The following is a 27,163-nucleotide window of genomic DNA, read 5'->3' as shown; positions in this document are numbered from 1 at the left end:
CACACAGAGAGCACAGCTCGTAGACAGCAGCCTATCTCACGCATCTCACATGCACAAAAATCCACGTCTCAAAGCCCCAAAATATCTGAATTCATCCGTAACCGTTCTCATACACCGTCACCCTTCCCTTGTGAATGCCAAAATACACGAAACCCATGCCAGCAATGATCGTAACCCCTTATCAAACCCCAAACATGTAAATGCAAAGCAAAATGACTTTTCCTCCCAATTCTGCACGCCCTTGTTCATGCCCCTTTTTGTGATCCACCTCGCCCTGACGCCGTGTCAATGCAACCATAGCCCTGTAAGTACTGTATTTCCTCACTGGTGATGCCGCCTACCAATACTAACACCTGAAATACCGGGTATCTGGTGATGGACCATGTTTTCTGAGTACTGTATGCCTTCATGGTGATACTTCCGTGGTGATGCTCCGTTTGACCATAATGAAATGCGGATGGGTGTCTCAGGGTATATCATCTCTCTAAACCATGTTCGTTGAGACTTATTTCTGCCGTAAGCTGAACGATGGGGGTATCATGGATGCTGCTTTGATCCCTCGTACCGGGAACTTCTGGTACAAGTATAAAGGGGTAGAAGTCTTCTATCCATGGGCGAATGTTCTGTGTGCCAAACGCCGGATTCGAAATGCAGACCGAAATTGAGAAAAAGAAAAGAAAAACGCGAAAGTAGTGAAATAGAAGGAGAATCAAGAATAGGAAATGTTCAAGGTGAAAGGAGATGAAGTAAACGACATACTGGACTTGTTGTATGAAGACTCACGTGTTGTTGAAGACGGCGGTCGACGGTGTTGAATCGTAAATTGCCCTGTGTGGCACACGGTCGTTGGTCGTGACCCTGTGGTAATTGTTGGGTTGTTCAAATTGGCCAGTGATAGCTTGAAGGATTGGTGTCTCCCTCATTTGCCCTCCTCGTCTTCACCCTTGTTCTCTCGAGGGTCCTCTTTCTTGTTCAAGCTCGACTGCTTTTTCCGCAGGAACATGCTCGGCATGGAGATCTTTCTGTGCAGATCTGAAGGGTGGGGGGGAGACTGAGGCACAGGTGGCATTGGCGGAACTATGTGAGTAGCGGAGGGGGGTTCGGGGTGGAAAGTAGAAGCTGCTGGAAGAAGAGGCAATGACGACAGTCCAGCCTGTGGTCTCTCTGGGGTGATCGTGCTTGCTTGTCTGCTCAACGCCGAGCTCGTCAAACTGCTGCCGGAGCTTCTCTCTGTTGTCGAGCTTCTCTCGGTCCTACCAGAAGCAGTTCTTGGAGGTGTGATGGAGGAGGAATCACGGCCGAATGCTGCTGCCACCCAATTGGACTTTTGGGAGGACGAGTTACCTCTGCCCAAAGAGCCTTTGCCGAAAGAACCAAAGCTCATCTTTGTGCTTGCACTTGATCGATCGGATTGGCGTTTTGTAATGTCAGGAGTCGTCGGAGGGAGATCAGGAACCGGAGGAACAGAGGAGGAACTCGACTGCTCGCGAAGACTGGTTTTCGACTTTTGGGATCTCAAACTTGCGAAGCTCATTGCCTTCATGAGCTTTTGAACCTTGGTCGGTGAGGGGGGAGGCGAGGGGCTCCAGCGACTCTTGAGCTCTGGCTGAGCGACTTGCAGAGGTGTGACTGGCCTCTCTGTTGGTGCCATTGGTGTGGTTGAGGCTCTCTTGGTTGGCGAAGGAGAGTGGACGAATGGCGGGAGCTGTGGGATGGGTGGCCTGGTTCGCGGCACAGGCAGAGTCGTGGCCGAAGTTGCTACGCAGAAAGTCAGTGATCAAGCCCCAGAGAACTGAGAGATAGGATGTAAACTCACGCGGTGAGGCAGTCGCGACCGGCACCCTCTCTCTGAGAAGATCGGGATGCAGCGGGCGGTCGGCCAAGGGGGGGGGGGCAGAAGTCTCCAACATACGGCACACAAAGGAAGGCAATGGTGAGGGCAGCCGTGGAATTGGCGGTGCCTGGGAGGGAGAAGATGTGGGTGCTGCGGCCACCGTCTGCTGGAAGGTGGGTCTCCCAGCCGGCTGCTCTTCGTCCACTGCCTTACCTTTGCCCTTGTCAACCGGGCCCAACCGGTCCAAGCTTTCCTCTGCCTGGCCGACGACAGACGTCGTCGGAGGCGGGGGCGGAGCGCAGCTTGGAGTCGGCGGGGGTGGGGCCGGTGACAGGTCCCGGACCACAGGGAGTGTCGGCTGGAAGCGAGGCTGCCGCCGCCGGCTCCGTTGGCCCGCGAACGCCGTTGGGGGCAGACGCGGGAGTGGCCTCGCAGCCTCCACGACAGGGAAAGGCCAGTTTTCGCTGACCAAACCGTCACCGTGGACCCCCACGTCTTCTTCTGCCTCCTCGTTAAGCCAGGCCTCTTTGGCCAGCTCGTCCAGCCAGTTGAAGACGGAGGAGCTACCGCCCGCTGCGCTTTCCTCGCTCCAGTTTCTTGTTTCCATTGTGACTGTCTTGTTAGCTTTGAGAAACCATCACCAGGTTTAGGGGTTGGGGTGAAAGTGAGGTTTGAGAAAATAGCAAAGGATGGTGTTGTAAATGCTGAGGGGTTTTGTTGATTATGACCAAGCTTGATGGGAAGTGAGTTTGGGGCTTTGGATTGGGGAAACGAGTTGTGTGATTTCGAAGTAGGAGTGTAGTCTTTGTGGCTGTGATCAGGCAGGATGAGGAGGTTTTGGAAAGAGGAAAGTGAGGTGAGTGTCTGCGAAAGATGTTCGAAGGTTGGTGAGAAGGTGATGAATTTGAGGTGCGGGTTGAGGTGTGAATCTGGACGAAATGTGTTGTGGTACTATGAAGTTGACATGTTAGTGTTGAACAGCCAGTATTGGGCGTGTGAGAAGTTGGGCAAGATTGTGTAGAAGAATGAGGTGAAGGGTGTAGAAACGTGGGATAAGGAATGGCCATTGTTGGGATAGAGTTGGTGAAGATGATCATAATAATGGAAGAGGATGGTGTAGAGTTTCTCGAGAGTTGGGATAAAAGAAAGAAAAGACTGAGGTAGATTGGGGGTATGCTGAAGTAGGATGAAGGCAGATGAATAAGGTTGATGTGAAAAGAAGTGCTTGTAAGTGAATAAGAAGGTAAGGTAACTCGGGTGATGTGTTGTAAGTAAACAAGCAAAAGGAGGTATGGGAGTAAGCCAAAGTTCCTTGGGAAACTCAACAACTTAAGCACTTGCCCAAGTGAGCCCTTTCACGAGTTAATCTTCCTCCCAAGCACAAGGCCCAGCAACTGCCAAACCCCAGTGTCTGAAATATCAGGCCAGGCCACCCATCCCCGGAACAAAACTTCCGCAGCAACTCTTTTCAAAAACGCACAAAAATGTCCAAAAAAGAGACATCACTGAGTGATCGATTTTGAAAGTGGGATGGCCGCCATCGAACCTGCACTCATGAGCCAGCAGCGACCACACCACACAAGCAATCTGAACAACGCTGGCGATGGGAAAAAGGATGAGATATTGGAAATGTCACATACCATACTCCTCTCGTTTGCTGGCGAGATGCCAGTTCGTTCGCGGGCGCCGGCGGTCGGAGAGCAGCGGCGAGAGCAGGCGATTTGATCGGGGGAGTTGAGGAAGACTAAGAACAGAAGTCGTGAGATTTTCTGTCAAGAGACCTGGAAAGCCGCGCACCTCGATGGTCGGGCGCACGGTCCAGGAGGCTATTCAGATCGCTCTTTCCATTGTTTACCTTGAGGGTTGCAATTGTAGGGCTTTTTCCACGGTATTTAATGGCTGGGAATCGTCAATATTGGAAGGAACGACATCTTCCGGTCTACACATCTCTCAGATATGGCAAATACAAAGGAAAAACACAGTATTTCCGGAGAATTTGACAGAGACATAATAGTAGCACATCCCAAAGATTGCGCATAGCATGGGAGGTGCTTGAGCCTCTGGTCTCCCAGTGTTTCGAGCATGCTGCGTGGAGGTTGTCACTTATCTGGTGTAAGCCAGGTGGTTCCGCCTCGGGGTCAGCAGGCAAATTCTGAGAAGAGACGACAACGGCATTATGTTACTCCAAGTATTTGCGGGAGTTGTTGCTGTGGGGGATGGCGGAGAGCAAGTAGATTTTGTTCAGAAGAGAAAGCTTCCCTTCTATCCCTCTTGCAGTTCCGGTTTTGCTGTCACTGGCATTTGGAGAGCCGCCAGTAACCAAATAAATAAACACCACGTATGCTTTCTCCAACAACATTATGCCCCGTCATCGAAGTGCTCATCGCCGTCATGTTGAGATGTCGTTGAATTCAGGGGCTCAGGGGCAGCTTTGGCAGCTGACAACCAGCCGGCAGGCAGTGGCACATGCACAACACCCATTCCAAGCCCACGTGGTCTGGCCCCGAGGTGCGGCCTCCAGAACACAAGCACCAAAAAATGGACCCCCCGCATTGCCAAGCTTCTTACTGTGCAGTCGGTCCCTGTCCATCGAAATCCCTCAGCTGAGCTTGTTGGGTGAGCTTGGTGAGCTTGTGGGTTATCGGGCCCGCCAATTCAGCGACCGCTACGCTATTTGTGGGAACGGCGTCAAGTTTCGGGGCGCTGTGTTTCGCCGTCTGCCCTCCCTCTGGGCCTGCCGGTAGAAGGGACAGCCAACGCGAATTGACCACCCTTTTGCCTGCCCAGAAATTGATGTCACCGCTGTAACCCTAGATAGCTTTCCAATTATCACGTCTCCGTCCCTTGTCCCGTGCTCAATGCTCCCCTTTCTTTTCTCTCTCCCTCTTTTTGAGAGAGACAAACAACACACCTTCACCAACTCACGAGATCCCTTGTTGGAGATTTTGACAATTGGCTTTGTTTTTTCTTTCTGTTTTTTTTTGTTTGTTCTTGGCGATCCCGCTATCCACTCGTTGAACTCCATTTCCCGAACTTTTCTTTTTGGTGTTACCTGATATCATCAGACATCGTCAAAGTCACTCACTCACTTCAACCCCCATAATTTCCTGTTTGTACAGCCACATTTTCCGAATCCTCATATCGATCACTCCCGCCCCGCCGGTAGCGACATCCCAGTCTAGCTCAGGCGCTATCATTGTTTCTTGCAGCTAGCAAAAGCCCAACTGCCGCGGGCAGTGAGGGAGCCACCACTTTTTTCCTCTGGGTCGTTGCTTGGGTGTTGTTACATCTTCCCCCCGTTTTCACTTCTTGTCTTTCCGGACTTCTATTCGCCATTTATTTCTTTTAAAACTCTCTTCGCCACAAGGGAAACGCCGATAATCACCACATATGGGTCTAATACGGGCAGGGAGCCGGTTGGCATCCCGTGGATATTCGGGAGGGGCAGCAGCGGTGGCAGCACAAAGGGGGCTTTGGGCTCGTGGGCCAAGGATGATACCAAATGAGAGGAGCGCACCACCACCACCACCACCCACGACGTTGAGAAGGATACATTGGACGCCACAACCTGGACCACGACAGGAAAGGAGACATTATTCCAAGGACAAAGACAAATGCAATGGTACGTTATTTTCAGCTCTTTTATTTTGGTGGTTTGCGTGCACTTGGGGCATCTCGCGACTGGAATGACGTAGGTACCTGAGCTCGCGTGAGATATCTCGAGAGCTTCAGGAACGCGCCGACAATTGACCCAATCATGGGCATATCTATCAGGGACCCGAGAGCTTGGGATGATCAGAATGACGCAACATCCAGGGGTCGGGACTGGTGCAGGGATCCACCCTTAAATCCAACATGTCCCCTACGAGGCTCTCACTTACAACATCCTCAATGCTATCCCCCCAAAACACCATCACGGAGTAGACGCCCGATACTAACAAAATGCCCCCCCAGATGACGATCACCGCCACGAACCCTCCATATGGTACAAGATGCTCGAGTCCGCCGCCACCTCCCTAGCCTCCATCCTCGTCCTCGGCACCGGCTTCGCCTTCGCAGCCTACACCTACCACAAATCCTACAAGTACTTTGTCCTCAAAAAAATGTCCAACGCCTTCGAACCCGGCGATCCCGTCCTTGACCTAGCCGCCATAGGCAAAGACCTCCCCCTCTCCAAAACCGCCGCGGCAACCCACTGGATCGAGCGCCCCGAGCAGTCCATCGTGGACGAAATCGTCGCCGGCAAGGAGGTAGGCCACTACCACCTCTTCATCGGAGAAAAAGGCACCGGCAAATCCTCCATGCTCCTCGAAGCGATGCGCAAGATCGACGGCGACGGCGTGGCCATGTTTGAAGCCCACGCCGACCTCGAAATCTTTCGCATCCGCCTCGGCAAGGCGCTAGACTATGAATTCCACGAAGATTACATGGGGAGTTACTTCTCCGAGCGCGGGCCCCGTGACACCACCGCCCTCCTCGACATTGAACGCGCCCTCAACAAGGTTGAAAAAGTCGCGCTCAAAAGACGGGCAAGGGTGGGCAGGCCGTTGGTGATTATCATTAACCAAATGCACCTCATCCGGGACGATGATGACGGGAAGGACCTGATTGAACTGCTTCAGCAGCGGGCGGAGCAGTGGGCTGCGTCTAATCTTGTTACTATGGTCTTCAACAGCGACGACTACTGGGTTTACGAGAGACTGAAGCAGCTTTCCACCAGGATGGCCGTGCTGACGGTCCTTGACCTGCCCAAGCACCAGGCTATTGCCGCGCTGAAAAACTACCGCAGGAGATACTTTTCTGAGGTCCCGTCGAGCGAAATCCTAGAGGAGATTTACGACCGTGTCGGCGGGCGCCTCAACTTTCTCAACAGGGTGGCGAAATCACAAGACATGCTCGCTACCTGCGAGGAGATCAAGCGAGTGGAAAAAACCTGGTTTTTGAACCAATGCTGGATTTTGGGTGAGGAGATGGATGACGACGTGATGGACCAGCAGAAGTGGGCGGCTGCTGCGGTGGTTCTCGCCACGGCGCTTGTGGATAAGGAGGAGGAGATGGAGGAGACGTATGATCCCGCAAAGGGCCATATCCTGCCTAGCTACCCTCTTCATATCGCGCAGGAGATCATGACGAGGGCGGATTTTGTCAGGGCGTTGGATAGGTTGAATCTGTTTAGCATTACGAGCAAGGCCGAGGTGAGGGCGAGCAGTGTGCCGATGCATATTGCGTTCAGGGAGATTGTGGCGCAGCCCGGGTTTAGGGAGCATTTGCAGGCTACTATTGATCGGATTGCTGCTATTGAGAGCTTGGGGCGCACGAGGGAGATTATGGCGAAGGATTTGGTTTGGGGGGGCAAGTATGAGATTAAGAAGAGTTATGGGGGGGTGGAGGTGTCGTTGAAGCAGGAGGGGAAGAAGAGGGATGTTACTGTTGTTGAGGAGGATGATGATGATGATGGGAAGAGTGATGACTAGATAGGGGGTGTAGTTTTGAGAAGGGGGTGGGGGTCAGTGTACATAAGCATCAACCGGAGCATCACATCTGGTGGTCAAGAAAGAGGAGAGAGTAAATATGTAAGATATATGTCCCCCATTAGGATCCCTGTAAGATATCTTGCATCACACTAGCCTAGCCAAGAAGCATGTTTGGAGTTCTTAACCAGTCAATATCACCATCAGTCAATGACAAAGAGTAAACAAAATGTAACGAACGTGACTGTGTGTGTAAATTCCATCTCCTATCCTCGAAAAATATGCCGAACCATTAACTACCTATAAAAACCAAACCCCCCATTTATCCGCTTACATGCCCTTAAATGTTCCTTTATGATCTCCAATCCCCCACCAAGAAAACCCATCCCCAAGATATACATGCACCAAAAATCTCCCAGAAAAGAAATGTTCCAACTCCAACCCCTCTTGTGTGTGTGTGTATGTGTGTGTAGCCAAAGAGGAAAGTGGTGAAAAAAACAACAAATCCGAAAATAACGACCGTACTATGCAGCAACCCCGTAGAGAAAACCTTCCTACTTACTACAACCCACCCCCAACCAAAAACCCTGACCTAGAACCCGAAAACCCTTCTGCTCCGTACCGTTACCTATGCCCCCCTACCCCCTTATATCCCCAGACCTAACCTAGCCCCCATCCCCAAACTCCTACCAATACAACGTAATTCTTTTTTTATGTGTCCGTCTCCTTTCTTTCTTGTCAAAAGCCAACGACTTGTTTTGTATGTTTTTTTTTTCCGCAAAAACAGACAGATAAAAACAGCAACACAAAAAACAATAAACTTGTTTGTTCCGTTCACTGAAACGGAAAGTACGAGGAATACAAGGGGGGAAAATACATGATGTGATAAACAAACAAAACAAGAGACTGCTTTATATGGGGTGGGGGGGGGGGGGGGGGGGTATATTGTCTCTGGCGTTTCCACAAACAGAAACAAGAAAAACATTGTTCAAACTCGCCAGAGATATTTCAACGAGAGAGAGAAAGAGAGAGAGAGGGAGAGAAAGGGCAAGGACATGCTGCAGAACCAAAATGCCAAGACAGAAAGAAATATCAAGCAGGAATAAAATCCAACCCCATATCCTTTGCAACACGACCCCAGTCCCACACACGCACCCACTCACCCATCTCCATCAGTCGCCACACCTCCTCGAGCACCTCCACAACCCGATCGGCGTTTCTTAGTCCGGTGTAGCCCCTGACAGACTTGATGGCGGCCCTGATGCGCTCTTGTTGGAGGGGCTTGAAACAAACGGTGCCGATGACGAAACACGGCAGCAACAACAGGGTCTGGGAGGGATCGCTCGGCTTGAAGGTGTCGAGTATGTCGAGGGACTCTTCGACGGCGCGGGTGATACGATCGTCGTGGGAAACAGGTTGACGGATGGGAGGGGGGGAGTCGGGTCGGTTCTCGGCGGCCAGCGCTGCGGCAATACCTCCGCCGCTGTTCTTGCGAATCGGGGATACGTTCGAGGAGGAACCCATTCCGGTACTGTTTCGTTTGTAGACGTTTGGCTCGCTCATTGGGTGGGAGGCTCCAAGTTTCGGGGACGAGGCACAGCTGGTAGAGGCAGACTGCGGCGGGGTATTGACTACTGAAGAGGTCGGTCGGCCGACGGATGGCGAGCTGCGGATGTGGGAAAACGAGGAAACGGAGGCGGCCGTCGGCGTGGGTGACGTGGCGACCGGGGGCCAAATGGTACGGATGAGATAAATCTGCATCATGTGCTTGTAAAGGAGGCTGACATTTCCGCGATTATCACCAGGGGGCAGGTGGGGAGCCCATTCTCGAATCGCAGCATCGATCTCGGCTGCGCGATAGAGACTAATGTAGTCGACAATAACGGGCTCGTGGGCGGCCATGTTACGCCGGATCGAGTTTCTGATGGTGGTGATGGGGACAATATGTTCGAGCAGTCCATCGGCAACACCAAGAAGTCGAGGCGGGTGGATATGAGGGACCGACGGGAGCTCTTGGGCGTCCGACATGGAACGATAGCCTGACTTGTCGGACGAGTGGATCAATTCGTCGGCGAAGATGTGGTACTGGAAAAACTCGGCGATGAACGACAAGAAGGCCGAATCTCCAGGAGGCGAGCTGGCGATAAGACTGCGGTATGCCGAAAGGTGGACGCGATGCTCGCCACGGGGGTTACCCTCTGCCAGAGCTTCCAAGAGGAAGCACAGCATCTGTCCATAGCGAGCAGACACCAAAACCTCGTCATCGGTGCAGGGCTTTCCTTTGCTAAACTCGACATCTTCGAAAAACTTCTGCCTGGCGGCGTCGTGATGGAAAATGGATCGTTCCCGGATGAGTTCCAGGCTTGTGGAGGGGTTGTTGCGCAAGACGGTGGCTCCATAGGGTGTGTCAAAGTCAATATGTTTGCTTGCCAAAGACAAGATGGAATGCATGAGGCCCTGGTGTTTGACCGCGATGGGCACCATCATGTCCTTGAAAGCATTCTTGTGTTCACCCTCGACAGTAAGCACGGCGCTGAGGTGTTCATTGTAGTGCTTCCAGAAGATCATGTCTTCGACCGTCTCGAGCCCGTGGAAGATGGGCTGCATCGTAATGGACATGACGCTGTGTGACTTGAGACGTTCTGAAGCTAATGGTTAGGACGAACAGCATGGACAGAGGGGAAAGGGATTGCCTACCCTCTTCGGCCCTTTCTTTGCCGCTTTTCCAAATCTGTTTCTCCGGATAGCCTTCACACACGACGGCGTTCTTTTCGCAATTCATGCCTGTCCGAGCATTAGACCATGTAGACCAAAGACAACAGCTGCTCACTTACATCGCGGCTTGGCTTCGTCACACTTCTTCTTTCGCTTCCTGCATGTCAAGCAGCCAGTCTTGGTGCGGCCTTTGGTGACTTTGTTGGCAGTCAGATTGGGGGTAAGGGGGTGCTTCCGAGGACGTCCTCTGGGTCGTTTTGGCTTTGGTTGGTCGAGCCCCAGCGCATGGGCAACTCCTCCAATGGGAGTGGCAGGGGCTTCCCCCAAATCATCCATACAGAATCCATCATCATCCAAGGGCTCCAGTTTTGGGGCCATCAACAGCTCATCTGGATCGTCCTGCTCCCAGGGCATGTGTTCATGGTGTATGTCATGGTGGTGGCTCATGGCGCCCCGCGGAAGCTGCTCGTGCTCATGGCCCTCGTCCGAGCCCGAGCCCGAGTAATTCATGGTCCATGAGGATTCCGTCGAGGCCGACGAGGAAAGCGAGTGCGAATTCATGGCAGCAGTGGGGGGCGAGAGGGACGGCGAGGCAAGGCAGGAGGAGCCTCCGCAGGACATGGCCATGCCAGTGCTGATGGGTGACAGCTGGGGCGAGAGCTGGCCCGTACGGGCGAAGCTCAAAGTCGACGACGATGTGGACAGAGAGTTGGAGGCTGTCGGAAGGGAGTCCAACCAGGGGGAAGGCAAGCCAACATGAGGAATCTCATCGGAGTCCATGCTATGGCTATGGCTGTCTGACCACGGCAGGTTTCCGTCGCTGGACACGACAGGAAGGGAACGACTCATAGCTCGTCAATAACGACACCATGCCCACGGGGTAGGAACAAGGGTGTTGTCTGCAGAGGATAGGGATGAGGCGCCGTGGCTCTTAAGGCGACAAAATACCAAGGGTGAGGAAAAGAGGAGGAATAACTGGGGAACGGGACGACGAGTTGGAGGGTGTGAGACAGGATAGAGCCGCTTTAGGTCGGGGGTGACACTTGCAGCCTTGGTTGGCTTGCCGATCAAGATAGGCCCGGAGAAGGTAGAGAGACAGAGAGTTGTACCGAAGTACAGTGTGGGAGGAAAGAGTTGGAGAGGCTTTGAACAAGATGGAGTGAAGATGTCGCAGAGGATGAGCAGGGGGGGGCTCAAGTGGCAGGTCGAGCGCAGTGTCTTATTTGCTTTTGCTGCGCAGCGCTTGATTGGGACGGTGTGGCGGACGGTTAACCGGGCAGTCTACAGAGTAGAGGCATTAGAGGTGAAGAGACAGAGGAGACGGTGGAGGTGGAGAGGACGAGGTGGACGAGGTGGACGAGGTGGACGAGAGGGAACCATTGCTCGCGAATTTGGGTAGGGTACAGAGTCGTGATCCTGTGGAGGGGAGGGCTTCTCCACAATGTGTTTTTGTGCTTGCCCATGCCCCTGCCCCTGCCCCTGCCCCTGCCTCCTGCGCTTCTGCGGACTCTCTGCGGTGAGTGGTGATAGGAATACAACAAGGCTAGCTGTTAGCGGCAAGACGACAAGAGAAAATGTTTGGGGGGCACATGTAGCGTTACATTGCTGGTGCTGAGCCAAGATGTCCCTGGGAGTGGGATGCGAATGACACGGAGAGACAGCGCGTCGAGTTTTGCTTCCGTGTCGTGGGGTTTCGGCCTCTACTTTCTCATCAGTCTCTTTCTTCCCCGCATTGTCGAGCAGGGCAGGCCACTTATCCGCAAGGATACATACGATGTGGCTATCAAGGTTGTTGGTCGACGACGACACCTCGCAAAGAATTCCTCTTGGCGCACGCGATCCCATCACAATCAATCAGAGAAGGACCGGGCTGATGCCGCTAGTGCATCGACATCTTGATCTAAGCCTGCAAGAGACCTGCGAGCCGTCCTTGCTGCCTCCTGCACGGCTTCTCATCAGAGGGAACCTTTGGTGGTGAGCGTTGTTGTCAGGGTCCAGTCCTTACTCGGACCACATCATGGCCTGTGCACAGCTGAAGAACTTCCCGCCAATGGTGCCATGGTCTGTGCGCTTCGGATTCCGCTCTTGGGAACTTCCATCCATCTCAACACCGTGTCTCTGTGTCTTGCCTGCCCGGCGAACGACAACCGCCCCCTCAGCCCCTCATCAAATACATGATCGGGAGAAGCCAGATGGAAACAAGACGATCTTCAGATCAGACACGGAGATCACGCCCCCACACCTGCCGTCCAAGACAGAATGTCATGACCACAGAGGCACCCTTCCTGCTGCCGCAGTAGCGTGTCCAACAAATTCTCACCAAGATTTCTACCATCGCCAGTAAAAGAAGCCGCCACAGATAAGGTTACCTAGTTCGACACCGGCCTTGTTGCCCAAAGGGTATCCCCAGGTCACCAGTCACCCGATGGCAAGCTCTCGAGCTGAATAATCTCCGGTGATGCACCGCATGTGCCATGATATCATGGCAGACCCTCCCAAACGCCTTCATGCAATTCGGCAGTGCGGTTATGCACGTCGGCGGCTGTAGAGGGGGTCCTGAACATCATGAGCACGGCCGTGTCTCCGGTGCCGTCTCGCTTCCGGACGTTGAACAGAGCCTAGACCATGACGGCGACAGTATATCGTCGACGGCAGCATTGATCAAATTGTTGTTGAGTGCAACATGGCACTGCGCATCAATACTCTTCGGTATTTTTACAAAAACAGATTACCATGGCTGCGTGTGGCGCCTCTGTCGAAGCGTCCATGGCAGCCAGCCTTGTCCCAGCCCAGGTCATCTATCGGTCTTGGACGGTGAGCTACCATGCAGTGTCACCAATCTCGGCTGCTTGGACACTCAGCATATCGATCAAAGCAACATTGCCGCGGCTGCTAAAGAGATTCACTGACTGGTGTCGTTGGGCACAGATATCAGATGCGGGGCTGATTCGTGGGATTCGCTGGTGGTTGACCACTCACAGATGTGCTCCGTTGCAACCCGATTCCCTGTGCCGTCGAGGGTTGAAGCGAACTACTCTCGGCGCAGCGAGTTGAGGCGGCCAGGTTGGGTTTGGGTGAGAACCTTGTGGATGCCCAACCATCACCACCATCTTCTTGCTTGAGAATCACCAGCCACCACCACCACCACCACCACCGGGATGTCACACGACAAATCACCGACCTTCGACGGGCGAACGGCGAACAAAGCTATTGTGCAATGACTTGACGTCTGCCATGCTTTTCCCGGAGATTTTCGAGACAGTATTTGTCCCACTTGCACCACCTCAGAAGAGGCTGGAGTCTGATCGTTGATCGATCTGTCTCGCAAGACCTGCCTGAACGTTTCCTTTCCCCAGTTGCGATACCCCGCCTTCCATCAACATGAATCCAACTAGCTGGCTGTACTCATTTTCCCAATTCAGCTAAAATCATCATATGCTGAAAGCTTGATCACCATGAATCACAATCCTCTTTCCCAACCTGGTCTTGAGTACATGTGCTCAGCATGTCAAAATTGGCAAAGCAAAACAGAGGGTTACAGAGACACGGGAGTGTTTGTTTAACCTCTCCTCTGCATGGGGATCATCCGCAGCGGCCCTTCCCCTCCGGTGACAGGCCGCTGGGCCGCCTTGACTGGTCTGTCTTGTACGAGTGTAGAGTGCAGCACACGAAGGACCCGAATATCGCCATTTCTTCGATTCCGGCAAGCTGCATTATCTGAATCGATTTTCCCCAGCATTGACCTCCAACACTTTGGCACGAGCCTCCACTGGCTTTCGTATTCCAGTCCTCCGTATCCCTTCTTCAATTTCTATTGGCTCAGAAAGTCCCGTCTTTTGCCTTCTCCTTCCCGGGACGTTATTTGCCCGAAGTCAACACACAAATCTCAAAGTCCTGATCAGCTCTTCTTCTGACAGTTATACTCAAAAAGTCTTCTTCGACTCTGCACTATCATCATGCCATGGATTCCAGTCAGTACTGCACTTTGCCACGGCATGCACTTCGCGCCAATGTTCTCCACCTGGGCAAAGACGATTTGATTCATCAATGGAGATGAGCAAAAAAGCCAGAGACAGCCATTGGATTGGCCCGAGACAACAACTGCACATTAAAAAGAAGCGAAGAAATGGAACCCCCCCACGCTGCATGTCTCCCAAAACTTCTTCTGCATGTCAAAATGAGACCATTTCAGCAGCTTGCCTGTTTTTATAATCCATGACAGATGTTTTGACAGGGACAACAACAATATGGATGATAGCAACGATGCATTGGTATTTCCACCACCCCGCAGAGTTTCCAAAGTCTTTTCACTGTCAGAAGGCTTTTTCGAAACGGCATCATGCACCCCCTGACGACGTGCTTGTGAGGAGAGGTGCATTGTGGTAGGTATCCACGGATCAACTGTGCCGCGGACATACATTCGCTGTTGTGTACATACATGCAGATTGATATGCCGGGGTTCTTCCCTGAGAGCCTCTCTCGCGCTTCATGATACATCTCTCTTCCCCTCAAAGCAAGGTGACAGCTGCAGCTGCAGCAGACAAGTCGTTTTTTTTTCTTTTATGAAAGGGATCGAGATTTAGTTATCTGGCAGGACAAAACCTGTCCAATGCGACATTATCACACCACCTTTTTTTGTCTGTTACAAGCTTGATATATCAGTCTGGAAAACTTTGACTCTCTGCGACACCGGGGGCAGGCCTTTCTTGGAAATATGTAACCCCGGGATCTTCTCCGGGTTATTCTTGCGCGGCCGAGTGGGTGATGGGCAGGAGAGGGAGGAGAGGTGTGTGTGTGTCCTCCAATTCGACACGCACAACATGCGATGCGGGGAAATGAGGGGGGAAGAGAATTGGTGGTTTTGGGTGAAAATCAGGGAAGCTTAAGCTCGCGCGCGGAATAACAGTCCTTTTGAGGAGTCAATGGAAAGCAAGAGAACCAACCTGATAATAAGCTTCTCAACTCTTTGAACAACTCTTTTCGTGTAGCCCATGAGGTTCTCTCAAGAACTAGCCATGAAGTTCAACAGCCCCCTGCTCACCTCTCACCTGCCATATCGGGAACCACCAGCATTCATTCTTTACTCGTTGTTTCGAAACAGTTGATCTCTCTCTCCACTACGGAGTATACGATCAACAATTCCCTCCTCCTCTCTCAGAAAAATTCCACCTGACAAAAACCGCATATACATACTCACTCAGTTCACCTCTCTCTAAATTTCTCCTACGTAAACGTCTCCCCATCCACGCCATCCTCCGTCCCTCCCCCATTTACAATTAGCGTATATCCACCCCGCGAATCAAGCTATGACGACATTGAGCTCCGCTGCCGATAACCGACTGAACCAATCCATTTTCTGACAAAGTGGTGAGCTGAACAGCAGACAGACCGCTTCTTGTGAATTTCTGACCTGATTTTTTACCCCGCGCCTTGTTCACCTTGTTTGCTGTTAGGATGGCTGACTGTCTCGGCATCCGCGACCGCGACGTTATCCGATACCTACCAACAAACGAAGCGGAAGAGAGCTGTCTGTCTGTCTGGGCAAGTGAGCATGTGAGCAGGAAAAATCCTGCGCAGCGAGACATACTTACTTTGAGCGTGCAGATTATTGGACTGAAAACGAAAGTGCCCGAAAATAATCCCATCTCCCACATGCCCGATCATCCGTAAACGAGAAGGCCACTGCACTAATGATGATGAGGAGGACTGTGGTGTACGCACAGACAAAGAGTGGGAGGGAGGGGAAAATCCGCTGTGTCGGTTCGGCGGGCACGGACACAAGTGACGCTTAAGTGACGGCGCTGCCGCTCGGCCCCACTCCGATCTGGGGATCCACTGTTTGCCGGGGAAGGGCAAGGGGCCGCCGGGGCGGGATATGGAGGCTGATATGGGCAGGGGTTGGGTATAAAAAGGATGGGAGATGATGGGAATACATAGAGTAAAGAGGATGTAGAGACATGCACACATACATACATACATACATTCAGCCGCCAATTTCTGATCTCCACAAGGTGGGTGGGTAAAAAGAAGCTTAGATACAGGCCTCGTCGAGCCAAAGTCACAAACAGCTGAAGTCGAAGTAGGGCTTGAAACGGAGTTCAGACCAACAGAGCAAAAGGCTAAGGATGGTGGATGGATATTGTGGATGTAGAGCCTGGAATATACATGCAGATCACAACCTGGGTTGAATGAAGTCTACCTAATCAACAGGTTTGTATGATGGATGGAGAGATGATTGCTAGCAAAGCTTTTGGATATCATATCTGAAGAGTGAAGCACGGTGGCTTGATGAGAAGAATGGAGCTCTACCCATACTCCACGATCGCCAAAGTCCATAAGTTACAGGTAGCAGCCGTTCAGAGACACAAGTTTCGCATCTCAACTCGACACACAAAGTCTAGACTCTTTGATCGCCATCTCACATTTCCAACAAACCGATATAACTTCATGATCTTCTCCATCCCACCTTCCCAACCGGTAACGTGATAATTCCGGCACCTCGCCCTCCCGAGATCTCTAAACCAAGTCAAAAGCCTATCACTGGGCAAGAAGTCTTGTGTAACAAAACGTCTGTTTCACATCGCCAACCCGGCAGGATAAGAGAGGTCAAGTCTCACAGTTGACCGCCACCGCCGCCTTTGCAGTCGAAAACTCCGGGGATGGTAAGTAACAAGGCACAACAGTAGCGGGCCGAGCAAGTCCTCGGTAAGCTATCAATAACCAGTCCCAAGTGCAGTCAGTTTCTTGCCCATCAACTCAAGGCTGCTTTGGGTAACTGGTCACGCAACCAGATAACAAAAGTTCCCTATGATGAGACGGGCGGCTGGAGTATCCATCCCGTCCCTTCCCTCTAGATGGCATCACCAGAGACAAGACACATCCTGCCCGGTCTTCCAACTGGAAAAAAAGTGTCAATATTATCTTTTTGGAGCAAAGGTAATGCAGCCGCTTCCCCCAAAGCCCAAAAAGACGCCACCGCCGAAGGTAGGTAGGCCCACCCAATGAGCTTCTCAATCAGCCCAACAAGACCACTCATAATAACCGACCCTATGGGGGACCCCAGTAGCATGCAGCTTGGGGTTTTCACACCACACTTTTTCCCACTGTAGACTATCACGGCGAGATGGGGAACAGAGATGGTGGGTTGAGATCTGTCACACCGGTGCGACCTGCAGGCTTTTTTTTTGAAGGGGGGGAAGCCTTGGTGACTGATGTATGCAAGAGGGGGAATAAGTCGGGGTGGGAGGGAAATAAATGGGTGGTTTATCTCCGGGACTCTCCGGGATTGGAGAATTCCTGTCCAGTGTTAATTTGATCCGAGATGGTTGTTGGTGATGGGTGGCCTGGAACTTTTTGGATTTTTGGTTGTGAGCTGATGGTGTGGTGTGATGTATCATAATCGATTCAGAGGATTTGTTTAGTGATATTTCGTGATTTGGTTCGACTTGTTGAACTTGCACACAGCTGCCGCTTGCTACCTTGGGAGACCGGTTCGTTCGGTGTTTTGTGAAGATATGGCAAGCAGCTCGTGAGGTGAAGCCAACGGGAGGTTGATATGTAGGTCTTAGACAGACTGCATCTTCGCCTCCCGACTCAACCATCTATCAGGTGAAAGTGAAGAAAGCCTAGAGTTCTTGTCAGTGTTTCAGTTTCTCCTGCTGTTTCTCATCTCCAGATCTTTCCTCATAAGGCTGGGAGGCGGTCTATGTGTCTTAGCTAGGTACTGAGGGGGGTGTGTCGGTGAGGAAGAGCTGAGGCAAGCCATCTACCCCAGCCACTGCTTGTATCTGCATGTCAAGCTATAGTACATATCTCGGTCCCCGAAAGGACGATCCAGGTTGTGACAGCCACATCCGACGACCGACAGTCTCTATTTCCAGCGTGTTTTGGGGGCGTTTATAACTGCCGATGGAAGACGGTGAAAAGTGCAGTTTTCGAGCTTGGTTGTTGGAGGAATTGTCACATTTCGTGCAGCTGATAGCACCCGATGTCAGGTCATGTCAGTTCTTGATCTTGCGCCCTGTCAGCATGGGGGGCGTCATCTAGCAATCCCAAGTCCAGCTGAGGAACGGAGAGGTGCATATTCCAGCATACGGTCTCGGGTTGAAGGCGAGGAAATGGGGTTTGTAAAGGAACCAAGGTAGTTACCTGACTTTATCCAGGTCATTTAATGTCTCTTCCAGTAGGTGGTTGGCATGTCGATTCAGCACCCACTAAATTCTTTTTGGTGGACATCTTGTCTGATGTATCAAGGAGGGAACAGCCAGAGCACAGCCTATCTGGGAGAGTGTTCCTTCCCCACATATACCCCAATTGCTCTCAGACTTTCGCCAACTCAATTGGCATCTGACTGCCTGTCAAGCGCAGTGGCCAGAAGCGACGACCGAACAACCTGTCGGGTACTGTAGAAACAGACTGGGTTGCCCACGAATGGTGGCAGGTTTGATTCCTAGTCGAGAACATCTATGAGCATAGCCATTGACTTCGGCTCTAAATATGAAAAATACCTGGATGAACTGCCTCCCCCAGGTAATAATAGGGGAGAGCAATTTGGAATGGTGAAACTCCAAATAGAGGGCTTTCGTAGCCAGCAACGCTGGTGAGCTTTTTGTAGTTTTCATGGTGTTTTGTTTTGTTTTGACACTTACACAACGGAACAATAACCCCTGAGCTCATCCGACATCAACATAACACCAGTCTCAAATTACTACTCAACAATACAAACACCATCATTAGCCTCCAACATCACCACTCACTCGACAACCGCCAACGCCCCCCTAACCGGATAATTCTCATTCGCCTCCGCATACTTCCCAATATCCGGCCACCCCTTCAACCTCGTCTCCTTCCTAAACATCAAACAATACGTACTCCCCCCAAAATGAAACATGCCCAACTCCTCCCCCTTCTTCACCTTCTGCCCCTCCTTCACCGTAATCTCACACGTGCTCACCTCATCCATCCCCACCCCGATAAAGGCCATGAGCCCAATCTTGGGGTTATCCGCCTCAATAAAAATCACCGCCCTCGTCGCCAACGCAGTGAGGTATCCCAAGGCCCCTTGGATCCCCTTAGTGTCAATATCAACCTTGTCCTCCCCCCCGCTCTGGTCAAACATGAGCGGCTCCGAGAAATACGTCCCATCCTCAACAAACGCCCTCTTGATGGTGCCCGACACGGGGGCATGCCAGCGGTGGTACGACAGAGCCGACAAAAACGCCTGATAAATCGTCCCCCCGGCAAACTTCTCCGCCAGGGGGTCGTGCGCGAGCATGTCAGTTACAGAGTAAGGCTGTCCCTTGACCCAGAATCTGTCCCGCAACTTGACGTTGTTCGCCACGCAGTAAGGCCGAGACTCGCAGCTGTTGACAACAACCTTGTCATCATCCGGGCTAGCAACAGGGCGGGACTTGTCCGTGATCTTGCGGGTAAAGAAGTCATCCCAGGATGTGAAACCGTAGTGCTTCTTTGACGGATCACAATGATACATCTCCTCAAACTTGAACGACGTCTTAGTCGGCGTGTTGGCCACCTCCATAAGGTCTTTGTAGCCCGTCTCGCCGAACCAGCCAGCCGAGTGATCCCCCAAAACCTCGGCGGATTCCGGCGTCTGCCACCATCATGTCAGTAAGTCAGTCGGTCAGGGATCAGGTGCCCAGTAAAGATAAACAAACCTTGAGGTACCTCCCCCACTCATTCAAAACCTTTTTCAACATCTTGTTCACATCCGGATCCAAAAACGCCGCATGCCCGCTCGGCGTCCCCATCGCATAGTCGAAAATAGCAGCCATCGGAACCCCCACCATGCCAGCATGAGCAGCAGCATCCGTCCATTCTGGCGCTCTCCCAAAAACTTCGTTCAGCACAGCAAGCATGTGCTTGTAGTCTCTGATCTGGCTCTTGCCAGTCGGGTCCTTGTTGTACGGAGGACGACGCGGGACCTCGTCCCACATCTGGTTGAAGTACATGTATATTCTCGCATTGCCCTCAATCAGCTCCTTGAACTCCTGCAGCACGGGGATGAGCTTGGTCTGCTCCGGGGGGCCGGATCGTTTGTGGGCGCGGTCGATGGTGCGGCTGAGCCATTCCTGGTGGATGCGGTGGTCGGTTGGGAGCCAGCCGCCGATGCTGTGTTGTGTTTGTTAGACATGGGGGTCGGGGGGGGGGAGGGACAAACCGCTTCATGAGCGAATGGGTCGGGATGTCGTGGTGGTCGCCGTGTTGATGGACCATGATTGCGGTGTTGGTGTTACTCGTTCCGGCACCTGTCAATTGATCAAAGTCGAAAAGACCACAGAAAAGACCACAGAACTGAAGAAAAACCAACCCTTTATATCCTTGAAGAATCCGTGGTCAAGTGTTTTCAATCAATTGTTCATCCATACCGTTGCACAGCGGATCCGTGGTGGTCATGATGTCACCATCTCATCACTTCAGTCAATCCAATCACCCCGTCACAAAGCCGGCAATTTTCATCTTGACTCGAGGTCGATCTCCCTGAATTATTAGCAAATCGATCAATCGCGGAAAAAGACCCCCTATTCCGGCCACTCTCTGTTGATAAAACCTTGCATTGTTCTTTGTAATCAATTCAGGGGTATTTCCTACTTATCATAACCTGTCCCACCCAAACATCTTCAAACACACACCAACGCCATCCCATGATAAAAAAAAACGATGGAAACCAATCATTAATCCAGAGCTAACACCACACAAAGATTACCCTGCCATGATGTGCTGCCCAATAATGCACAAAACTCACAACGCCAACTTCTCCCTCAAATTCCTCACATGCGCCGCATGCTGCCTCTTATGCTCCTTTCTATCCTGCTCATTCAGCGGGTTATACAACACCCCACAGTCCTTACATATATGAATCCCCGGGTCCTTGTTGATGGACAGATTCAAAACAGTCTGCACCATCTGCTTCTGCTTCAACAGCGTCCGCTTCCTCTCCCTCGTCTCCGTAGTAATCGACCTTGTATCCTCCGATACCTCACTGGCTGTGTCGTTCTCATCCCCCCAGTCGCCCCTGACAACAATCTGGTCGTAGATCTCCTCCCCGTCTGACGCGATGATGGGTTCCGGGGACGGCTCTCGACTAAAGGCGACACCTGGGAGGGTGCATATCGTGACTTTGCTTTGCAATCTCCTCCTCTCCCTTGACCTTTTGAACAGCGCGCCTGGTGGTGGGGAGGAGGGGGGTGTTGTTGCTGTGGAGTCTTTGTCGAGGTCTGGTGCGTCGGAGAGGGTCGTCGGGGTGGCTGGAGTTATGGTTGGTGCGTCGGAGGTAGACTGGGCAGGGAGGGAGAGCGGTTTGAAGTACGATAATATCGACCCGCCCTTCTTTTCCGGTATCGTCGGCGCCTGTTTTGAGGGTTCCGGCAGTGATGGTACTGGTGGTTCTTCCGTCGACTTCGGCACCCTGTTTTCTTGATTCTCTCGGTCCACCACCGGCGGCGCGACCTTTTGCCTCTTGAAAGGGCGTTCTTTCTGGTCGTTGTCTCTCGCAGAGGTGGACTGACGACCGTAGGTTCGCAGAGGTCTCTTGCGCTGGCGTGGTAGGCCAGTCGTCGCGGTCGATATCGAAGAATCGAAGACGGCTTCTGGTGATGGATCAAGTGACATTGTTGCGCCCACTGAGTCTAAAACGAGCTGTAACGGCGCGCGAGCTTTATTCGGACGATAGAGATGCGGCGATATAATCAGATAAAAATGCTGCCAAGAAGATGCACCAAGATCCCAACTTGCAGAAAAGTTGTACTCGGTAGCGACATGGGTCAAGATCGAAGATCGCGTTGCGCAGAACGCGTCTGCTCAGCGCGTTGGGCCCCGCAGCGCGCTATGACGCGGGCAGCCCCACTCAATTAGCACCCCTACCCACTGTAAATGTTTCCCCCATTCAAAAGTCACAATTGCCATTGCGCCCAACATGGAATTCAAGGTCAAAAGCTCATAATTCGAAAGGGGTTTGGTAAACATAAGGGGCTACAAACCATTCATATTTGAGCATCCTTCTTGCGCCTCCGGAGATCCGTATTCTCATCTGACGAGCTCTTGTCCCCAATAAGAGTGGCCTCCTCCTTTTCATCCCCTCCAACAGCCCACGTCTGTACAATCTGCTTCACCTCCTTAAACTTCTTATCCTGCTTCTTCGCCTCACCCAAATGCCATATGTATCCCGAGTATACAGCAATTTCAGCAATCCCCACCAACAGACTTCCCCCCAGAGTCAGAAACAGTCGCGCTGGTGTGCTCCACCATCTGGCCAACACCCACAGAGTGCCTGCCACACCCAGGATACTGACCATAAAGTTCAGTATCAGAATCAGCTGTCTGTGCACGTCGTTATATGTAACGTCGTCATCGTCGAGGTCTTTATCGACCGTTACTCGATTGACAGCAGCAAAGCTCCTCGCCATATTCGCAGCAGGAAATCGTTGAGCAAAGGTCTCGGTTGGGGGAAGTGGGTTGGTCATTCGCTCGTATGCTCGTTGTTCTTCTTCGCGCCGGAGACGGGCCATCAAGGCTTTGTATTCGTTTGACTATTACTTCGTCAGCACCAACCGGCGTCTGATACAAGACGGGGTACATACTGGTTCTGGCTTTGGTGGCGGTGGTGGGACGTAGACCCAGGCGCCTTTCAGCATGTTTTCCAAAGTATGTTCCTCATGCCCGGCATCCCTGAGTATTAACCAGAGCTCGATGATCTGTGAGTGTAGAATGGGCTTGCCGACAGCGGCATCGTCGAGCGCGGGGTCGTCTTTGCCTGCCTGGAGCTTGTCTTTTGATGGGTAGCCTAGATTGTCCCAGATTTGCAGAGCCTCCACGATGGAGGGCGTCATTGTGAGGAGCACCATGGTTGGGTGTTGATGATATGTAAGAAGACAATGTTTTGTTTGCGACGCCGCCGAGAGCTTGTTGGAGCTCAAGCTGATGCGGCCCAGAATGACGGATCGCCAAGCCTCACAAAGCTTGCAAGGATGCAGGCACCCGGTGGGTCCTCAGAGGCCACCAGCCACAACCACAAGCCGAGAACGCCACCTTTTTCAGAACCTGATGCCAAAAAATTATCGGAAAGGAAGTTTTCGGGACCCACATCACCGGCCTAAAGCAACTTGTGTGCGTAGAGATCTTTCGTACGACAAGGCCGGAGATCACGGCTTTCGGAGGATACCTCGGCGTCGAATTCCTCCCGGATACGGCAGATGACCACACAGTAAACCTACAGAGGTCAATTGGATATCACAGAGGAGGATTCGACCGGGAACGAGTGTGTGTGGGAAACATCCCACCTCCAGAGAGAAATGCAGGGGCCTACAATGGTGCGCGGGGTCAGCCGGCTTCGCATGTCAACATTTTCGAGGGCGACGACGACAACATGTTCCACCTGCCTCAGATTCACAGCTCCCCTCGATAGTAGGATAGCTCAGTCCAGAGCTCCTTTCCACACCGGAAGACGAGACTCCTCCGCCTGGGCTGCCGCCGTCTCTGTCGCCGGCAACATCGTCAACAATGCGATCACCCGCGCCACCAGAGGGGACATGCCCTCCGTTGACCCCCTACGGATCGTCGCCAAGGAGATGAAGTTTCTCACAGGCAACATCAGGAAACTCCTCGGGTCCGGCCACCCCTCCCTGGACAGAGCAGCAAAGTACTACACACAAGCCGAAGGCAAGCATGTCCGGCCACTAATAGTCCTGCTCATGTCGCGCGCCACCTCCCTCTGCCCCAAAGCCCCCCAGAGGCAGCAGGCCACCCTCCAGGCCTCGATGGGCATCGACAGCTCCATCTCCCCGCTTTCCGTCCTCTCCGACTTCAACCCTTCCGCGACAGCCGTTGCCCCCGAAGCCGAGACGAACGACCACCCCGACATTCTCCCTTCGCAAAGGAGACTCGCCGAGATCACCGAGCTGATTCACACTGCTTCGCTGCTTCACGACGATGTGATTGATCACTCTGAATCCCGAAGAGGCTCACCATCTGCCAACCTCGAGTTTGGCAACAAGATGGCTGTCCTGGCAGGCGATTTCCTTCTCGGGAGAGCGTCTGTGGCTCTTGCGAGGTTGCGTCATGCCGAGGTTATCGAGCTGTTGGCTACGGTCATTGCCAACTTGGTGGAGGGCGAGTTCATGCAGCTGAAGAACACTGCGCGCGACGAGCGCAACCCGCAATGGTCTGAGGAGACTCTGACGTATTACCTCCAGAAGACGTATCTCAAGACTGCGTCGCTGATCAGCAAGAGCTGTCGCGCGGCGGCGCTGCTTGGTGGAAGTGATGCGGCGACGGTGGATGCGGCGTATGCCTATGGGAAGAACCTGGGTTTGGCGTTCCAGCTGGTGGATGATATGCTCGACTACACCAGGAGCGAGCAAGAACTCGGCAAGCCGGCGGGGGCGGATTTGGAGCTGGGACTTGCGACGGCGCCTCTGCTGTTTGCGTGGAAGACGATGCCAGAGCTCGGCGCGCTGGTTGGGAGGAAGTTTGAGAAGGAGGGTGATGTTGTGAGGGTGGGTTTTATTTCCTCATCGTCTTCCGTGAGAGGAATCGACCGGCTGACCATTTTCTAGGCACGCGACCTGGTTGCGCAGAGTGATGGTATCGAGCAGACACGGGCGTTGGCCGAGGACTACGCACAGAAGGCCATTGATGCCATCGCGCCGTTCCCAGACAGCGAGGCCAAGGATGGCCTCATCGAGATGGCTGTCAAGACTCTGAAGCGGAAGAAATAGATGTGTAGAACACAGCTTCAAGATCTAGATCTCCAAGTCTAAAAAGCTTGGCTCCGGGGGTGGAACTCGGGCTGGGCATTTCTATTGTACTACTAACATCAACCACGCGCAACGGGAAAAGCACATTTAAGTGTACATAGGCGGAAACACATCTTTTTCATTTTTTTCTGCATTTGGGAAAGCGGATGGGTTCAAAGAATGGGTCTTTTTTTTTTCTTTTTTGGGAATAGAGAAGAAGTATTTTGTACAACATGAGAAGCAACGTAAACAAAAGGTTTAGGGGGTGGCGTTGTGGATGATTCGGAGGCTCATGGATGATGGATGGTCATGACGGCATTCAGCTCACCCATAATCTACCTATATGCTTTAAACTCTCGGAAGGCTTCTCCCAAATATGGTACGGACCGATTTGATGGCCAACGGCATAATTGGTCAGGTTGTAATTGACGCTGTTGGTGGTTTATAAGGCAGTGGTGTAACACGGGATTCGGGATTCGCATCCACTCAACTACTCTCATAACCCACAACTCTCCGAACAAGAAGAGCCGCCAGCTGCATGAACGGTGTTCCGAACGGTACCGCCGCGGCGGTCACTTACATAATTTGGCAATTTAGGATCATTCGGAAGCTTACATCACCAACCAACCTAGGCATTGTCGATTGTCACCCTCAAAGAAAACAAGCCTCGGTAGTTGGGAAAGCCAAGCCGGCAGCCCCCCGGTTTCTATGACGATGGAGGGGCTCGTTGCGGCGGGGGGCAGGATTGGTAAGGTAAACTGCGGAGAATGTTTGGCAGTCGACATGCAGAATTGCTGCAATAGAGAGAAATGATTCGAATGCAGAGAATTCCATGGTTCCCTCGATGCAGGCGTGGGAACGGAGCGGATAACCATCGACGCTCCACTTTGTGCTGGAGAGAGGGGGGCGAGAAAGGAGGGGAGGGGAGGATTCATGACATCGCTTAGAAGTAGGATGTTGGACCCTGCATGTTGATGAGGAGGTATAGGTATATAAATCCTCCCTTGACCTCACTCCTCACTTCATTGTAATCTCTCGATCTCATATTCTTCATTCATTTGTGTGTGTATCTCAACCTCCCATACAGGCTCCATTTATACACTTCCTCACCCATCAATCACCACAACAACAACCATCATGACAACCAACACCTCCCTCGTCCTCTCCCAACGCCCCTCCGGCCCAATCGAGAAAGGCAAAACCTTCTCCCTCAAATCCTCCCCCGCTCCCACCGAGGCCGACCTCAAAGATGGCCAAGTCCTCCTCGAGACTCTCTACAGTAAGCCCCCCCTCCCCTTCACTCATAGCATCCAAGTTTGCGCATACTAACCCCCCCCCCCCACCCTCAGTCTCCTTCGACCCAGCCATGCGCGGCTGGCTAGACGACCGCCGCTCCTACATCCCCCCGGTCCAACTAAACGAAGTCATGCGCGCCCTCACCGTCTCCCGCGTCCTCGCCTCCAAATCCCCCAAGTTCTCCCCGGGAACAATCGTCACCTCCGCCTCGGGAATCCAAGAATACGCCATCATGCCCGACTCCCAAGTCGAAAAAGCGTACGACCTCCCCCAGGGCGGCAAACTCACCGACCTCCTCGGCGTGCTTGGGTCCACCGGTTTAACAGCCTACTTCGGCATGACGAAAATCGGCCTCCCGAAGCCAGGCGACACGGTCGTCGTCTCCGCCGCCGCTGGCGCGACCGGTTCAGTAGCCGCGCAAATTGCAAAGATCGCCGGCGCGAGGGTGATTGGCATTGCCGGGGGGGAGCAAAAGTGCCGTTGGCTCAAGGAAGAGCTGGGGTTGGATGAGGCGATTGACTACAAGTCCCCGGATTATAAGCAGAAATTCAAGGAGGCGACACCGAAATTTGTGGATGTGTACTTTGATAATGTCGGGGGGGAGATCCTTGACATGGTCATGGCGAGGGCTGCGCAGTTTAGCAGGTTTGTCATGTGCGGCGGGATTTCGCAATACAACTCGGCCGAGAAGAAGGGGCCGGGGGCGAGCTTCTTCAATGTGATTACCCAGAGGATCAGGATGCAGGGGTTTATTGTTTTTGATTACATCACCGAGTATGATGCTGCGAGGAAGCAGCTGGCGCAGTGGTTGGCTGAGGGGAAGCTCAGGAGGAAGGAGACGGTTGTCAAGGGTGGTGTGAGGAGTGCCGAGGAGGCCTTTGACTGGTTGTTTACGGGCAAGAATACCGGCAAGTTGATGGTGGAGGTCAAGGGGGAGGAGGGCGGTGCTAGGCTTTGAGCATCTTCAATAATGGGGCATGTCGGTAGTCTCCTAGCGTTGTAAATATCAGGAAACCAAAACAAGTTATTTTCACATTCACGTGCGCTCTTTGGGCCAAAACAAAACAGATCCCTCACGTAGCAAAACAAAGCATGAG

At 52.6% G+C, this 27,163-nt stretch overlaps 7 protein-coding genes across 7 annotated transcripts; 3 read left to right on the top strand and 4 right to left on the bottom strand.

Annotated features, from left to right (window-relative positions):
* Positions 1-238: 238 nt before the first annotated feature.
* QC764_509715 (uncharacterized protein) lies at positions 239-2,441 on the bottom strand (the record flags this gene model as incomplete). Its single annotated transcript, XM_062948219.1, has 2 exons — positions 239-1,758; positions 1,817-2,441. The coding sequence occupies 2 exons, from the start codon at positions 2,439-2,441 to the stop codon at positions 920-922; spliced, it is 1,464 nt and encodes a 487-aa protein (XP_062799635.1). The 3' UTR covers positions 239-919.
* Positions 2,442-4,430: 1,989 nt separating this feature from the next.
* Positions 4,431-7,522, top strand: QC764_509710 (uncharacterized protein). Its single transcript, XM_062948218.1, has 2 exons — positions 4,431-5,456; positions 5,789-7,522. Exons 1-2 carry the CDS (start codon positions 5,225-5,227, stop codon positions 7,306-7,308), a joined length of 1,752 nt encoding a protein of 583 aa, XP_062799634.1. The 5' UTR covers positions 4,431-5,224; the 3' UTR covers positions 7,309-7,522.
* On the bottom strand, positions 7,497-13,397 carry QC764_509700 (uncharacterized protein). Its single transcript, XM_062948217.1, is given in 7 exon segments — positions 7,497-8,319; positions 8,330-9,947; positions 10,003-10,089; positions 10,140-11,720; positions 11,794-11,960; positions 12,026-13,162; positions 13,175-13,397. 3 exon segments carry the CDS (start codon positions 10,867-10,869, stop codon positions 8,398-8,400), a joined length of 2,367 nt encoding a protein of 788 aa, XP_062799633.1. The 5' UTR covers positions 10,870-11,720; positions 11,794-11,960; positions 12,026-13,162; positions 13,175-13,397; the 3' UTR covers positions 7,497-8,319; positions 8,330-8,397.
* Positions 13,398-18,696: 5,299 nt separating this feature from the next.
* Positions 18,697-20,253, bottom strand: QC764_509690 (uncharacterized protein; the record flags this gene model as incomplete). The annotated part of the gene is made up of 3 exons (XM_062948216.1): positions 18,697-19,630; positions 19,695-20,148; positions 20,198-20,253. The coding sequence occupies 3 exons, from the start codon at positions 20,251-20,253 to the stop codon at positions 18,773-18,775; spliced, it is 1,368 nt and encodes a 455-aa protein (XP_062799632.1). The 3' UTR covers positions 18,697-18,772.
* A 1,766-nt stretch (positions 20,254-22,019) lies between these two features.
* Positions 22,020-23,311, bottom strand: QC764_509680 (uncharacterized protein; the record flags this gene model as incomplete). The annotated part of the gene is made up of 2 exons (XM_062948215.1): positions 22,617-23,311; positions 22,020-22,565 (listed from the first exon to the last, which is right to left on the bottom strand). The coding sequence occupies exons 1-2, from the start codon at positions 22,878-22,880 to the stop codon at positions 22,020-22,022; spliced, it is 810 nt and encodes a 269-aa protein (XP_062799631.1). The 5' UTR covers positions 22,881-23,311.
* On the top strand, positions 23,010-24,752 carry COQ1 (coq1 putative hexaprenyl diphosphate synthase; the record flags this gene model as incomplete). Its single annotated transcript, XM_062948214.1, has 2 exons — positions 23,010-24,530; positions 24,591-24,752. The coding sequence occupies exons 1-2, from the start codon at positions 23,328-23,330 to the stop codon at positions 24,750-24,752; spliced, it is 1,365 nt and encodes a 454-aa protein (XP_062799630.1). The 5' UTR covers positions 23,010-23,327.
* A 1,155-nt stretch (positions 24,753-25,907) lies between these two features.
* On the top strand, positions 25,908-27,065 carry QC764_509660 (uncharacterized protein; the record flags this gene model as incomplete). The annotated part of the gene is made up of 2 exons (XM_062948213.1): positions 25,908-26,049; positions 26,120-27,065. The coding sequence occupies 2 exons, from the start codon at positions 25,908-25,910 to the stop codon at positions 27,022-27,024; spliced, it is 1,047 nt and encodes a 348-aa protein (XP_062799629.1). The 3' UTR covers positions 27,025-27,065.
* Between the last annotated feature and the right edge of the window lie 98 nt (positions 27,066-27,163).

Source organism: Podospora pseudoanserina, chromosome 5 (genome assembly GCF_035222485.1).
Source record: "Podospora pseudoanserina strain CBS 124.78 chromosome 5, whole genome shotgun sequence".
Classification (NCBI taxonomy): Eukaryota; Fungi; Ascomycota; class Sordariomycetes; order Sordariales; family Podosporaceae; genus Podospora; species Podospora pseudoanserina.
This window is presented reverse-complemented; position numbering and strand designations above follow the sequence as displayed.

What these genes read in the sequence shown, in the direction of transcription:
- QC764_509710 (XM_062948218.1), top strand. Translation starts at nt 5,225, where the DNA reads ATGGGTCTAATACGGGCAGGGAGCCGGTTGGCATCCCGTGGATATTCG. An exon ending in GGACAAAGACAAATGCAATG is followed by an intron (nt 5,457 to 5,788) that starts GTACGTTATTTT and finishes ATGCCCCCCCAG; the next exon opens with ATGACGATCACCGCCACGAA.
- QC764_509700 (XM_062948217.1), bottom strand. Translation starts at nt 10,869, where the DNA reads ATGAGTCGTTCCCTTCCTGTCGTGTCCAGCGACGGAAACCTGCCGTGG. An exon ending in TGACGAAGCCAAGCCGCGAT is followed by an intron (nt 10,090 to 10,139) that starts GTAAGTGAGCAG and finishes ATGCTCGGACAG; the next exon opens with GCATGAATTGCGAAAAGAAC. An exon ending in CAAAGAAAGGGCCGAAGAGG is followed by an intron (nt 9,948 to 10,002) that starts GTAGGCAATCCC and finishes CATTAGCTTCAG; the next exon opens with AACGTCTCAAGTCACACAGC.